Source organism: Festucalex cinctus, chromosome 14, assembly GCF_051991245.1.
Source record: "Festucalex cinctus isolate MCC-2025b chromosome 14, RoL_Fcin_1.0, whole genome shotgun sequence".
In the NCBI taxonomy this organism is placed as follows: domain Eukaryota; kingdom Metazoa; phylum Chordata; class Actinopteri; order Syngnathiformes; family Syngnathidae; genus Festucalex; species Festucalex cinctus.
In genome coordinates, this window is record NC_135424.1 from 2,239,372 (window position 1) to 2,253,013 (window position 13,642).

The 13,642-nt window shown below is 42.5% G+C and overlaps 1 protein-coding gene across 6 annotated transcripts in view; it reads right to left on the reverse strand.

The window, feature by feature from the left end:
* The window catches only part of akt3a (v-akt murine thymoma viral oncogene homolog 3a), a 53,109-nt gene that overhangs the window by 11,017 nt on the left and 28,450 nt on the right, over positions 1–13,642 (reverse strand). For 5 of the 6 annotated variants that reach the window (XM_077496356.1, XM_077496357.1, XM_077496358.1 and 2 more), the window contains 7 exons: positions 11,139–11,264; positions 7,598–7,709; positions 4,823–4,976; positions 4,233–4,364; positions 3,601–3,666; positions 2,871–2,939; positions 322–444 (listed from right to left, as the gene is read on the reverse strand). In XM_077496356.1, the coding sequence (XP_077352482.1) occupies positions 322–444; positions 2,871–2,939; positions 3,601–3,666; positions 4,233–4,364; positions 4,823–4,976; positions 7,598–7,709; positions 11,139–11,264 (782 nt within the window). The remainder of the gene's footprint in view (positions 1–321; positions 445–2,870; positions 2,940–3,600; positions 3,667–4,232; positions 4,365–4,822; positions 4,977–7,597; positions 7,710–11,138; positions 11,265–13,642) is intronic. The other variant, XM_077496361.1, reaches the window with a different exon arrangement.

Genomic DNA, 13,642 nt, shown 5'->3' on the forward strand with positions numbered 1-13,642 from the left:
ATTTTTTTTTTTATCAAATAAATATTTTGGAAGTAACAACTTTTTTTTTTGTTTTTTTTTTGTTTTGTTGTTGTAACATAACTTCTTGAAAATTTTTTACTCCTGTGATATAGTGACTATGTTTCTGGAAAATTACATTATTATTCTCACAAAATGTCCTCTTTAGTTTCGTGTGATTATGACTATTCATCTCAAACAAATATAACTTTTAATATCAAAACGAATGGCAATATCTTTGCAAGATTTTGACATTTTGTGGGGAGCATCCAACTTGACCGCGTTAATATTGCCACTTGAGCGTATACAGTGCTTGTGTTTTACCTTGAGGTCGCGGTACACGATCTTGGCCGAGTGCAGGTAGTCGAGAGCCGAGACGATCTCGGCGCCGTAGAAGCGCGTGCGCTCCTCCGAGAACACCCGCTCTCTGGACAAGTGGAAAAACAGCTGCGGGGAAAAGGCGGAAAAGGGGGGGGGGGGGGGACAGCAGGGACGGCGCAGCAATAATTACTGATTTATTGGAGGAAATTAGCACAACACAAACTGGCTGCCCGCACCATATTGAGATGATAGATGGCGGAGGGGAGGGCGAGCGAGAAAAGAGGAAAGGGGGGGGGGGGGGCCTCAGAGGAGGGCGGGTGGATGGAGGCACTCAGCAGCTGGCAACTCATCTACAAGCGCACCCCCACCACTCGGCGCGCACCAACCTCAGGCGAGGCTGACGAGGCGCTGGCGTGGAGTCGGGCGACGGGGGCCAAACGCAGGGTTTAATCAATACGCCAGTCGAGTTGAAGGGAGGTGGAGCGCCACAGCCACCCCTGTCCCACGCTCCTCACCGCCGCCCCCAACCCGTCACAGCCTACAGTGTGACGCTCATTAGCGTGCTATCTGCCCCCCTGCGAGCCTTCGTTTTCATTCACTCCATCCTGCTCACGCTCTGGCAACAAAATGACTCTCATCATGAATACAAACGCGGTCCGATGTTTTTGAAAAATGCCACTTTTTTTTTTCATATATGACTATTCTTGTAGTGTCAGAACTTTTTTGCTTTGATGATTTTTTTTCTTAAAAATATATATGACTTTATTCTCGCAATATTCCAACTTTGGTCTTCAACTTTTTCATGGTATTATTTTTCTTCATTCTCATAATATAACTTTTTACATCAAATATGACTTGTTTCTTGTCGTGTTACTAAAAACAAAACTTTAGCTTCTACAGAAACATACCGTACTTTTTTTTTTCTTTATGTGATTTTATTTTAACAAAATTTTGAGTTTTAATCAAAAATATATGACTAGAATAAAGAAATATCACAACAGTTTTTATTTTTAATCAAAATAACTTCCTGGATAAGCATTTTCAACAATAAATTTGCCTTTTGCAAAATTAGGAATTTTTTCTTACAAATACAACTGAATTGTTTTTAATATTATGACTTCTTTTTAATAAAAAACTTTATTCGTGTAAGATTTTAACTGATATTACTATTTTTGTTGTTGTTGTTGATATGAACCTCCCACCCCCGCCCAACAAATAGAACTTTATTCAGGAAAAATTAGGACTTTATTGTTGGAAGTTGACACTAGTTTAGTCATCCTTTCTGAGGCTCCATTTCATCTCACGCCATCCTGCTTTTTTTTTTTGGCAATAAACTTCACTCTATTACTTAAAACAAAATGTGTTTTTTGGGGTCCCGGGTGGGGACTCCCCTCCGCCACAAGCTCTTCCGTGCTAGCCTCGTAGCGTCGCTCTGTGCTGTCACTTGTCACACGTGTGGCCCAGAGCGGAGAGGTACAAATTACCCAGGAGGCCACGGGGCACACATCTCCCCATTAATTGTTCAGGGAGGTTTGCATGGGGCCGCTGTTGCGATGCTCACGGATGGAGCACCTTGCCGCGTGTGTGCGCGTGTGTGCGCTAACACGACAGGTGGGCCTTCATCGGCACACTGGCAGCTGTGACTGTGGCAGCTTTGTAATTGGCGGCGCGCTCGCGGTCACAATTTGTCCAAGGAGGGTGTATTTGCAGCGCTTGTTTGCCGGCGTCTTGGGCGAGCGTTTGCTCGGGCCTGGCGCCGAGCGAAGCGCCTCGCTCGCTGGATGGCGTGCAGCAGGTGACGGCTGCACTGAGGGAATGAGGCAAGATTGCAAACGGTGCCGATTAAAAGGCTGAGAAGTGGGGAAAAGTGGGGGTGGGGGTGGGGATCCAAACTCATTTTGTCTCCGACTGTCATCCTGGCTGCTCGAGGCCCACAGGTGAGTCGACAGGCAGGAGGAGGCGGCGAGTGACGAGCCAATTGGCTGGCAAATTGACTCAACAGTCCCCTTTAATCGCTCACTGTTAGCACATCTTAGCATTGTGTACAGTGGAGACCCGCTACTCACAGGGAAAGGGGCTGAACTGGCACACAAACCGCAAAAAACTGTGATTAACTGACGTCCACTCAATTGCATTGGAAAAAAAAAATATATATATATAGGCCTACATCATTTTTTTTTAACCCCAAAAATTCTTGAATACGGTGATATACCACCAATAAGCATTTTGCAAAAATACTGTAAAAAAAATTTATGCTAAAACAGTGCTTCTCAATTATTTTCTGTTAAATTATTGTGAAAATATTTTGCACCCCACGTCCTAAAACAGACTATAACAACAATGCAAACCAATCTGTTGCTTGTTGCTTGTTGTTTGTCACTTCAACCTTTCGTGCATCATGAAACAATCATATGTAAAAACGTGTACTGAACTTATCCAGACACTTATAATGTATATATGAATTAAAACAAAGAAATTCTTGAACTATAATGTGGCAGAGGTACACTGCATACATGTAGCGTATTTTACTGTCGTGCAGGTGTGTGTCTTACCTCGCCGCCATTCACATACTCCATGACGAAACAGAGGCGGTCTTTTGTCTGGAACGAATACTTCAATGACTGAAATAAAGGCAACAAACAGACGTCCAATTTACGCACATACTCAAAGCACAATATTGTACTGTATCACTGCAACTCTGTTTTTTCTTTTTTTTTGTCTCGCAGTTTCCCTTTGTCCCGTTGTGTTATTCTGACACAAATGAGACGCGCACGGGTGACTTTGACCATCTTGAATGTCATCGCTCGTTCAAGAGTGAAAACAGCAGGCGCAACAAACAAAACCAAACTAGCATGCGTGGCTTTAGATGGTTCATCTCCGTATGTGCTTAGGCAAACAATCATGCGAGAAATGTTTACTTTGAAGGATAGAGGCGCTAAACAAAAGAACAGTTGGTCTTTGCGTCTCTTTGTGGCTGCAGATGTGACAGTGGTATAAAAAAAAAAAAAAAAAAAAGTATCTGGAGCAGACGGCCCGCCACAGAAGTTAGCAGTAAGCTGATGTGTCTGCGCAAACACCAAACGGCTAACAGATGCGTCCATTATTGCGCCACAATTTGATGCCTGGCGCGTAATTAGCCTCCAGAGACTCAGGTACGTATAGGATCAATATGCCGCCTCGTACGCGAGCGTGCGTTTGCGTGCGAGTGCAGATGTAGCACATTGGCATGCGCATACAGTACGTGTGAAACCCCTTTGTGTGTGTGGCGTGCATGTCACTTACGGTGAGGAAGGGGTGTCTGGTGTTTTTCAGTACTCGGCTCTCGGTGAGCGTGTGAGCCACTTCATCCTGCACACGCGACACAACAACAGCATGTAAAACCATTGACAATATTCATAACAGCTCAACAAAATCAATTAGAAGCATCAGAATTGTTCAGGCACAAGAATGACATATTCTGTAAAAAAACAAAACAAAACTCAATTACTATAATTTAACATTCTAAATAAGTTAAAAGATAAAGCCATAAAATACAATAAAATTGAATTAAATAATAATAATTATTATTATTATTATTAAATTAATAATTCCATTCAGATTTCTGTTAAAAAGTAGTCTTATTATTACAATTTCTTTTCTGCTACTTGTCTGTTTATATGTTCAATAAACAAACAAACTAACAAAAAGTAGTCTTATTCTTCTGATGTTTCGGTACGGATAAAGGAATGCTTCACTTATTTAGCCCATTATAGCAATAAAAACTTAATATTTTGTCTGTAATCAATTTGATACTTTCTTAATTTCGTCCGCTTAAACAGGTTAAGTTCCATGACACTAAAAGAATGTCACATAACATATAATGACAGGTGGGCGAAAAAAATGCATAATTAATGCGTATCCAACTGAGCACGGACCTTGGCAATGATGACTTCCTTTTTTAGAATCTTCATGGCATAATATTTCCCGCTGGCCTTCTCCCGGACCAGAATCACTTTCCCAAACGTTCCCTTTCCGAGCAGCTTCAGGTAGTCAAAGTCGCTCATTGTCTGGGTGAACAAAAACAAAAGTTTAACATCTAGTAGAAATGAGGCACACCTGCATAATTTCAGGAGAATACAATTTTGTGGAAGCTCGTCCAAGTCCAAGTGCCCGTACAATTTGGAAATCCACCACAAATTTGTGAAGAACACCGTATGCCTCTAGAGTCACGCAAAACTTTCCAGTGTTCGCACATGACAGCAAATCTCGCTCAAGAGCTAAATTCAGCGAGCATCAAAGGATAATTTCAGTGCTTTTTTGTTTTCGCAATTTGACTGCCGTCCATCTGTCTGGGATACCTGCTTCCAATTGGGCCTCGTTTGGGGGAAGGAGTCAAAGCACTGGAGTTTGCCCAAAATTCATGTACAATTTGTTAAGTTTTCAGAGGCCATCCTAATGACCAGTCGGAATACAGTATGTCCACTAGATAAAGCTTTTTAAGATCCAAGTAAATTTGTTTCCATACTTGCGCTACCTTGCGTTTGTGGTGCGTGGTGGAGATGTCCATCTCCTCCTCCACCATGTTGTCGATGTTGGAGGTGGGACTGCACTGGATCCTCTCCTCCTCTTGCTTCTGCAGCTTGTCCGCCACCATCTGGATGGCCTCCGTCCACTCATCTCTACGAGGAGACCATGCCACATAAATAACAAGAATAATGCACATGTACGGTACATACATATCGCTACAGCTCACGCGGGCTTATCTGAGAAAACGGAAGCTCGGCTGGAAAAGCGCCTTCAAATTGACATTAACGCTCGTTTGTTTAACAGAGAGGAAAATGGCCACCAAGAGAATCAAGCCAATGAACAATGATCACGGAGCAGAACTAATGCCTGCTTGCGTGTGCGCGCGTGTGCATGTGTGTGTGTAATACACGCCCCCGTGTTGCAGGGAACAATGCGTTGTTGTTTGCAAACATTGTTCCCCCCCATTGGCTTTTCATTAGCAGACTTGTTCAACATCTGCTGGGACAAAGTTTGTCAATTAGGGTGTGTATGTGTGTGTGTCTGGTTATTGTTTGTAACAATGAGGAATATAATGACTTGAACACATGTACACAAACAAACAAATGTGAAAAATAAAAGAAAAATAAAATAATGCTTATAACTTATCTGTATGGTTTAATCTGTGGCACAAAAGCTATACGTTGATGATGAATAATCCAAACTTTCTTCTAGTAAGTTAAGGGGGGTGGGACAAGGTTGATGACCTTTTCCATGGTATTATAGGCACCACAAAGTATGCATTAACTTCACAATTTGTATTTTGGAAAATATTTATTTTGCATTTTGGTAGATTTTTGTTTTGTTTTGTTTTACATTTTCAAATGTTCATGACAAGGCAGGTTTTGAACATGGATGAATAATAATAACTTAGAATGCTAAGTAAACAAAAAAAATATCCAAGCTTGCACATAAAAAGGGGATATTTGACTCATTGAACAATTTTTAGCAGTGAAAAGTTCACATTTTGTCCAGAATTAATTTGACAACTTCATTATTTAACTTCATTATTTTTCATGTACAATTAATACCTTTAAAAAGTAATTTTTCTACTGACATCACCTGTTCTGAGGAAGTAGTTAACGGCCAATCAAGGCTCACCTGTTTTCTGGGTTTGGTCAGTAAACTGAGCTACCTACTTCCTCAACACAGGTGATGTCATCATCAGTCGACAGCAAGTACAAAAATGACTTTTTAAAGGTGCTAATTGTACATGAAAAAATAATGAAGTTACCACATTAATTATAGACAAAATATTCACTTTTTACTGCTGAAAATGGCTCAATGAGTCAAGTATTCCTTTAAATACAAAGGAAGTTATAAGGGTCAGACAAGGAATGTACAAAACAATTAATGCTCATGACTTATTTGCATTGTTTTAGCTATGTCACAACGTTAAGTGTTAATTTCAGCATTCTAATTTAGTTTTTTGAATTATTTAATGAGGAATAGTGTAAAAAAAAAAGAAAAAAAAGTGAGGGGTCAGAAGGACAAGGGCATAATTTTATCTGCTTACAGAATGATTTTAAAACATAATTTTTAATGATTTAACTTTGTTGTTACAGTGGAACGAGACTTTTGCGATGTTCTTCCTGGGCTGATCTTTGCTCAAACAGACTTAATTCCACGGCACATTGCGGGGTTACGCGAGCGAAGCGAGGTGAGCCCTTTCAAAAGGCGACGTTCAAACATCGCAAAAATCCTCGGCGCCCCGCGAGCGAGCGCGCCGGGATTTGTGCCGGGAATAATGAGACCTGTTTGACTCCCAAATGATCACCGCTGCGTGTTTTACTTGGAGTTACATGCCCATATGTTTCCCCGCGGGGATTTGGAAGAACATCTATCTCAACCTAAACGGAGCTTCCAACTTTATTTCAAGATCTGAATCCCTTTCGAGTGCAAAGACTCGCGCGCGCCGCGTACCCTACACGCTCGGCGACAAGGGCAAACTCTGCTTCCGCGCGACAGCAATCGGCGCTTCTCAGCCGGCCATGTTGTGTGCGGCGACATGAAAAGCGACGGGAACTCTCTCAAGGTCACAAAGCAGATAAATGCTCGCTTTCTCTCTCTCTTGGTTTGAGTGTTTTTACTATAATGAGGGTTTTTTTTTTTTGGCTAATGAGAGATAATGGGCCTGTCTACAGTCGGGCGCAGCGCCAGCATGTGAGCGGCTGGAACGCTGCCAGTACAGTGCGGCGGCTACAGTAAAACACACACACACTTTGGAGGACACGTTTAGCACTGCACATCTGGATCAGATGTTTACACCTGACTTTTAAGGAGACAAGCAATGTAAAGGTATTCTTTTGTGTTAATTACGGGATGTTTACTTTATTAACTAGGCACCGAGCTATTAGAAACACACACATCCACATACGTATATATTTAGACACACACAGTGTAGTGAAAAGGATGCAGAGGAGCATCTGTGGTCTTCTGGGCAAAGCTGTTCATTTTCTGGAGATAAACACCTCAGCTCCTCAGAAAGCAAGCGAGCAGCTGGAGAATTTATGCCGACGCTACTTGAAAGGTCTCCTCTCCCGCCTCACGCGCGCGCACGCACACACTCGCTGTAACATACACAGCGAGTCCTCCCGGTGCCCTTGATGAAACGTATGCAACATCATAAATAATGTACTTCTGTCATGGGAAGTTTGTGGCGTACTTTCCTCGCTAAACTTTTCGCTCGTCGGTAACAAGTCAAAAAAGTTGTCTTTTTTTTTTTTGGCTCGCTGACCTCTCATCGGGGGAGTCCACGTGGAAGGTCCTCTCGATGACGGTGGTCCACTGGAGGCAGCGTATGATGAAGGTGTTGGGCTTGGGCCTCTCCGTCTTCATCAGCTGGCATTCTGCAAAAAAAAAAAAAAAGAAATGACATGGATGTCGGGCTTGTTACAAATAGTTCTCAGAGACTAAAGTCTGGATTCATGAACAGATCTCTCAACCAAGTAAAACAGACTTGGAGCAAGGCTGAGTGAAGCCAATCATGCCTCACCTGTTTTGTCGGTTTGGTCAGTAAACTGAGCCATGATTGGTCATTACCCCAGCACAGGTGATGTCATCATCAGTCGACAGCAAGTATAAAAATTGCTTTTTAAAAGGTACGAATTGTACAGGAAAAATAATGAAGTTACCACATTAATTATAGAAAAAAATATTAACTTTTTTACTGCTGAAAATGTCTCAATGAGTCAAGTATCCATTTAAGATGTTACAGCATTTTTAAATAAGTTAAACGCATGCAACAGGGTTAAAACCATAGATGTTATTTACATTTCACCTATAGTCGTTTCACTTTGAAATGTGAAACTAAGACAAAGTACGCCTCAGAGACAAATTAGTAGCGGGCTAATAAATGTGTTGAGCGCATACAATGTATACATGCAGTTAGAAAAACGGACAACAACTGTGAAAAAAATGCTGTTATCAGAACACGATGACTTTTAGGCAAGCGTGTTCCATTAGCACAGATGCAGCTGGTCTTTGAATCGCGGGAGGAGAAAAAAAAAAGAAAAAAAAAAAGGTAATAACATCGACCGCGGAGGATTCCAAACGCAGCCGCTTCGGCGTGCCAAAGGATAATATGTGCTGCGGCACATGCGCATCTGGTGAATATCTGAAGAATCGCGCGGCGGGCGAAAAAAATGGGCAGCGCATTAGGCCATTTGTACACAAAGGCAGAAACGTGCGCACACAAGAGCCAGATGGGGCTGTGAGCTGGCTGGCTGTGGGCACGGGGAAGGCATTGTGACGTCCGCCGTTATTCCCCCCCCCAACTCGCTCACGACTTTCAAGTGAGGCGCAGCGTGTCTGCGCGTTGGCCTAAATTTAGACAAGAAGGTTAATAGCGAAGCCACGCGGGTCCAACACACACGTGCAAAGTTTCGTACCTGACCTGCTGCGCTGCCAGAAAACAAGGTCACCGGACGCCCCGTGCCAAAAAAACACTCACACCTACACACATACATTGTGAGTTGAAATTGAGTTTGCCACAGCAGGCGATTGCAAAATCTGAAGCAGTTTAGTGGGTGGATGTGTATATGTGTACGTGTGTGCGTGTGTGTCACTCTGCAGGGAACAGGCTTGTACTGTCTCTGCTCCATCTGACCACTTCTGTTGTTCACTCGCACACAGATAAACAAACACGCACACGCGCGCGCGCACCCGCGCCACCTGGCCTCGCAGCTTTGGGCAACAGATGTGGCGGTGCCAGCGCGGTGCCAAGCAGCCGGGGCCGGATGTATGGCCCGGCTTGTCCTCGGCACAAACTCCTTTTTTCCTCGTCCTCTTCCTCCGCCTTCCCCGCGATCCCGTCGTCTCCTCCTCGCTGTCTGTTCGGGATGCTTCCACTTCCACGCCATCCCTCCATCGCTCATCTGTTCGCAATCAGCCTGCCGCGCTTGTCCTCGCACATTTTCTCCTCCTCCTTTCTCATGAACAATTGAGTGCCACTTTACAAGAAGGGTTCATTTGTACATGTTTGGAATAATATGAAACGGCGTGATCTCAATATTACACGTGAAGTGAAAGTAGACTTTAAAGGAGACGTCCATTCATAGATTTTTATTTTTATTTATTTTTTTAACACCACTTGTCCTACTGAAGGTCACCACGAGGTCAAGTCGAGCTTATTTACGAGGTGAGCCGTTGTGATCTACAAACAGCTCGACAGTGAGATGCTTCTATTTTGTTGCTGCTAGCTTTTTTTTAAATCACATCTGAAAAGGTCTAAACTTGGAAATGACAAAAATAAAAAGATGAGGACCAGGATAGGAAGGATTAGGACAAGTGTCGATTACAAGAATTACAAATGAAAAAAAAAAAACCCAATACGGAGTTGTTGCCATGTCCCAAGACTTTTGTTCATATAAGTAATAGTACGCGTCATCAACTAAGCCTGATGCCGCGTGCCAAGAGATGAAACGGCAGCCTCGCTCACGCCTATCAGATTACTTTCTATGAACATGGAAGACAAACTACACCCATTTGTTTACTATGAGACATATGCCGTGTGACATACTCACAGATGCCTAATCGTATTTAATCCATTATAATCATGGCCGTAAATCTACCAAATGACCACATTTTTTTTTTCCCAGAAAATAAAACAAGATAATCCTTAAAGCATTGCAATTCACATTGCATTTCATACTCCAGTAGTTTAAATAAAAAATATAGCAACAATGAGGTACTTACAATTTAGGCCCGTCTGCGGACTCTATACGTCCGTTTTTCAAATACAACACATAGCATAACTGGGACAACACGAGGCGATAGTGAAGAGACATAAAATGCTGCTAACTCATTAGCCGGCTAATTGCACATGTCAACGACGCTGTGGACCTTGTTAGCCAGGTGAAAACACCATGAATTGATGAATGCGTACCACTTCATTGTGACTATTAACCGAATAGCTCAAAACTCCCTGTAAAGTGAAAATAAATATGCCTCCTAAATTTGACAACACAGAGAAGTTGTTAATAAACCTGCCTAATTTGAATCATTACAAAAACAAAAACAAAAACAAAAAAAATTAGCCAGAATATAAAATGAGCTGCAAAATCACTCTCAAATACTGCGGGCGTTTGCGTTGAATGTGCTGAAACCACGCCCTGCTCATCTGTCAAATATCAATCAAATACCACTGCTATGACCTAGAAAACTACATACTACTTTGTCCAGCAGCTTTCTTATGCATAATCATGAGTACATATTTGAGGGGTGAGAATATATCCGACGATCTAAAGGAACGATGCATTTTTGGGGTGTAGGTAAGTGCTAGCTAGTTAACGCCACTGATGCCTAATTCCAAACTGCATCACTGGGCACCGTTTTAGCTCTGCACAAAAATAAATAAATGTATAAATACATTCAGAAAAAAATGAAATGGTGTAAAACAGTTCATCTCCACATGTAAGTACTACGCAGTTCTGAGTATTTGCATGTTTTTAGCAATTATCTACAAACATGTACAATGAAGATAGAAACATTTCTGAATTCACTTTAAAGGGTCTTTAAGAAATATCAAGTACAAAGATGGGTTCTCGGTTTCTGATGGTCCTGACATTTCAAAGATTCGTACGGTGCGCAATGAACTAGTTTGCTAACTCGCGCAACACTATATCATTATGCGGCACAAGGCATGCTCATTTGATTTTGATTTTTGCGTTATTTGTGGCAGCGTATTTGTGTTTTAATAATGACAAATGCCCTATTTGTTAAAATTGCAGGCAACAAATAATGCGTGTTTCTGACACGAAGGGATGTCAGGAACGTACTTGCTACGGAGAAGTTGTTTAGCGGGTAGGGCAGGTCGGCGTCTTGAGGTTTCTCCTTGTAGCCGATGAACGAGCCGTCCGTCTTGAGCAGGAAGTAACGTGGCCGCCAGTTCTTTATGTATTCACCTGCAAGCATGGAAGACAGAGTATTAATATAAACTAGAATCACAAATGTGCATACAACCTTGACTCTTGACAGAATAACTCATCTTTCCAGAAAAAAACCCCACTGTGGTGTCTCATTGACTCGCACAGCGCCCGCCTGCCAGATTCAGATCGGATTATCGTGTAAAATATGACAAAAACATGTTTACTCGCACTCGACTCAAAGTGACCATGCCAACAGCATCGTCTGGCTGATACGGGGGCAGGTGTTGAGGTCGCAACCCTGCTCCGACTCACACACTCACATTCCTGAATCCAGACGGTGACACGTACAGTAAAAAAAAACTCAGAGAAGACGTAGAATAGGCCGTCCCGGACCGCAGCGACAAATAACATCTGCCGTGCGGTTGGTGGCTGTCACAGATTGGCATCGAGGAGGCACCACAGCTTTCGCCCCCCCCCAAACGACCCGCTGCTGGATTACACGAGTCAAACGTTTCCACAACACAGAGGCGGATAAGACCTAGTCATGCAAACAGCACAGACGCGTGTGTGCGGACTTTGGTTGTGTTCACACTTGTTGTGGGGTATTTGATCAGGACCAAATCCTGATTCACTTTAAATGATAACATTTACACTGGTATGTGCTGAGGTTGGATCCCAAAGCGCAGACAGATTAGATTTGAACTCTTTATTCACATCGAGAGGCGTGGAATAAACTTGACTAGACGAGAAACAATGAGAGTTGCACAGAGGAACAGAGGTAATAATCTAACAAAAACACACACTTCTCAGTTTGTCTTAAATAGACAGTGAATCGATCTAATTGGTTGTGGCTAGACATGCATTATTTTTTATTGTATTATCTGTTCTTATTGCTGCTGGAAATGTAAATTTCCCAGAGGGGGCCATCCCAAAGGGATCAATAAAGTCAAGTCTAGTCAAGTCATCACATAGCTCCTGACATCACATAGCTTAAAACAGTTGAAACTAGATGCCAAATACAGCAGTTCAAAACAGTTCAAAACAGACATGACCTCACGGTTATGACCCAAACTTAACCCTGCATGACAGTTACACCTGGCATACCAAAAGGAAACTGAATTTTGTCTGGTGCGCACTTAAGAACCGCGCTCGCAGAGAAAATGGCACCACAGTTTTTTGTTTGTTTTAACCGAAACACAGCGAGTGAACACAGACTTGCACACAAGTCGAACACGTACAATGCGCACCAAACGCATCCAGGAGGATTGAGGCTTGCAGCTACTTGACACTTTGTCAGGTCTTGATGAAAAACAACAACAACAAGAATCTGTGTGTATTTGATGGTGTCTGTTCTATTTGCGACATCCATTTAAAGCTGGAATGACAGCAGGCCACGCTCATTAGCACGTCGCCGAAAAACACCTGCTCCGCCGAAGGGACCGTGTGACTGCGGGCCCTGCCGGTACCTCCAAGTTCTGTCGGCAATGGAGGTGTGTGTGTGCGTGTGTGTAGCAGCTGATTTGAGCCACCACGCAGATAAGAATATGCAGCCGGGTGCCAACGTGTCGATGTGATTACCAAATCACACGTTTCCCCCTCGATTAGTCTTTATTTTTCTCGTTTTTAACAACTCCGCCCACTCGGCCCCCCCGTGCACATTTCCTCCTCCTGTCTTTTACAGAAGCGAAGCATATTCTTTGGATCGCTCGCTACCGATAAAACACAACAAGAATAAGGACGGGGAAGAAAGAAAAACAGAAAAGGTGGGAAAGAGAAGGTGTGATTTATTGCAAAGTGTGATCATTTAGCGCGCACCATACTGTATTATGAAAGTGGAAATAAGGGTTTTTGATATACACAGTATTTGTTGTTACCCCTGTTAAAGAAAGAAAAAAAACAAAACAATGGTCAGCGAATGAGACTAGAAATTGCCAAAATACAAACTGACATGCCTCAAAAAAACTAGTGTGAAACAGCCGCCTCCAAAAATGTTTATATAATAGTCTGTATTAATTACATAAACCATAAATATAACCCAAACACTTGAGTATCTTTTCAAACTCATACGAAAAAACAAAAAAAGGCTTACCACAGAAGGACGTTAGCGTGTAGGTCGCTACTTCAAATCCCCCCAAAATACCAATTACTACTTTCCTTTTAGCCATTTTAACTATTTTTTTTTTATTCAGTGATAATATTTAATCTCATTTTTTTAACTGCATAACAGTATAATGCAAATTACTATCTATAGTTGGGCCAATACTGTAACTTATGTTGAGCAGCCGTCCAGCTCATTCTGACCAATATTCTCACCACCCTGTTTTCTCCGGCATCAAACTCGCAAGGAATTTTGCCTACTGGAACCTAACATCACACAGCCGGTCACTGTCAAGTTGGCTGGAAATCAGTCAGTC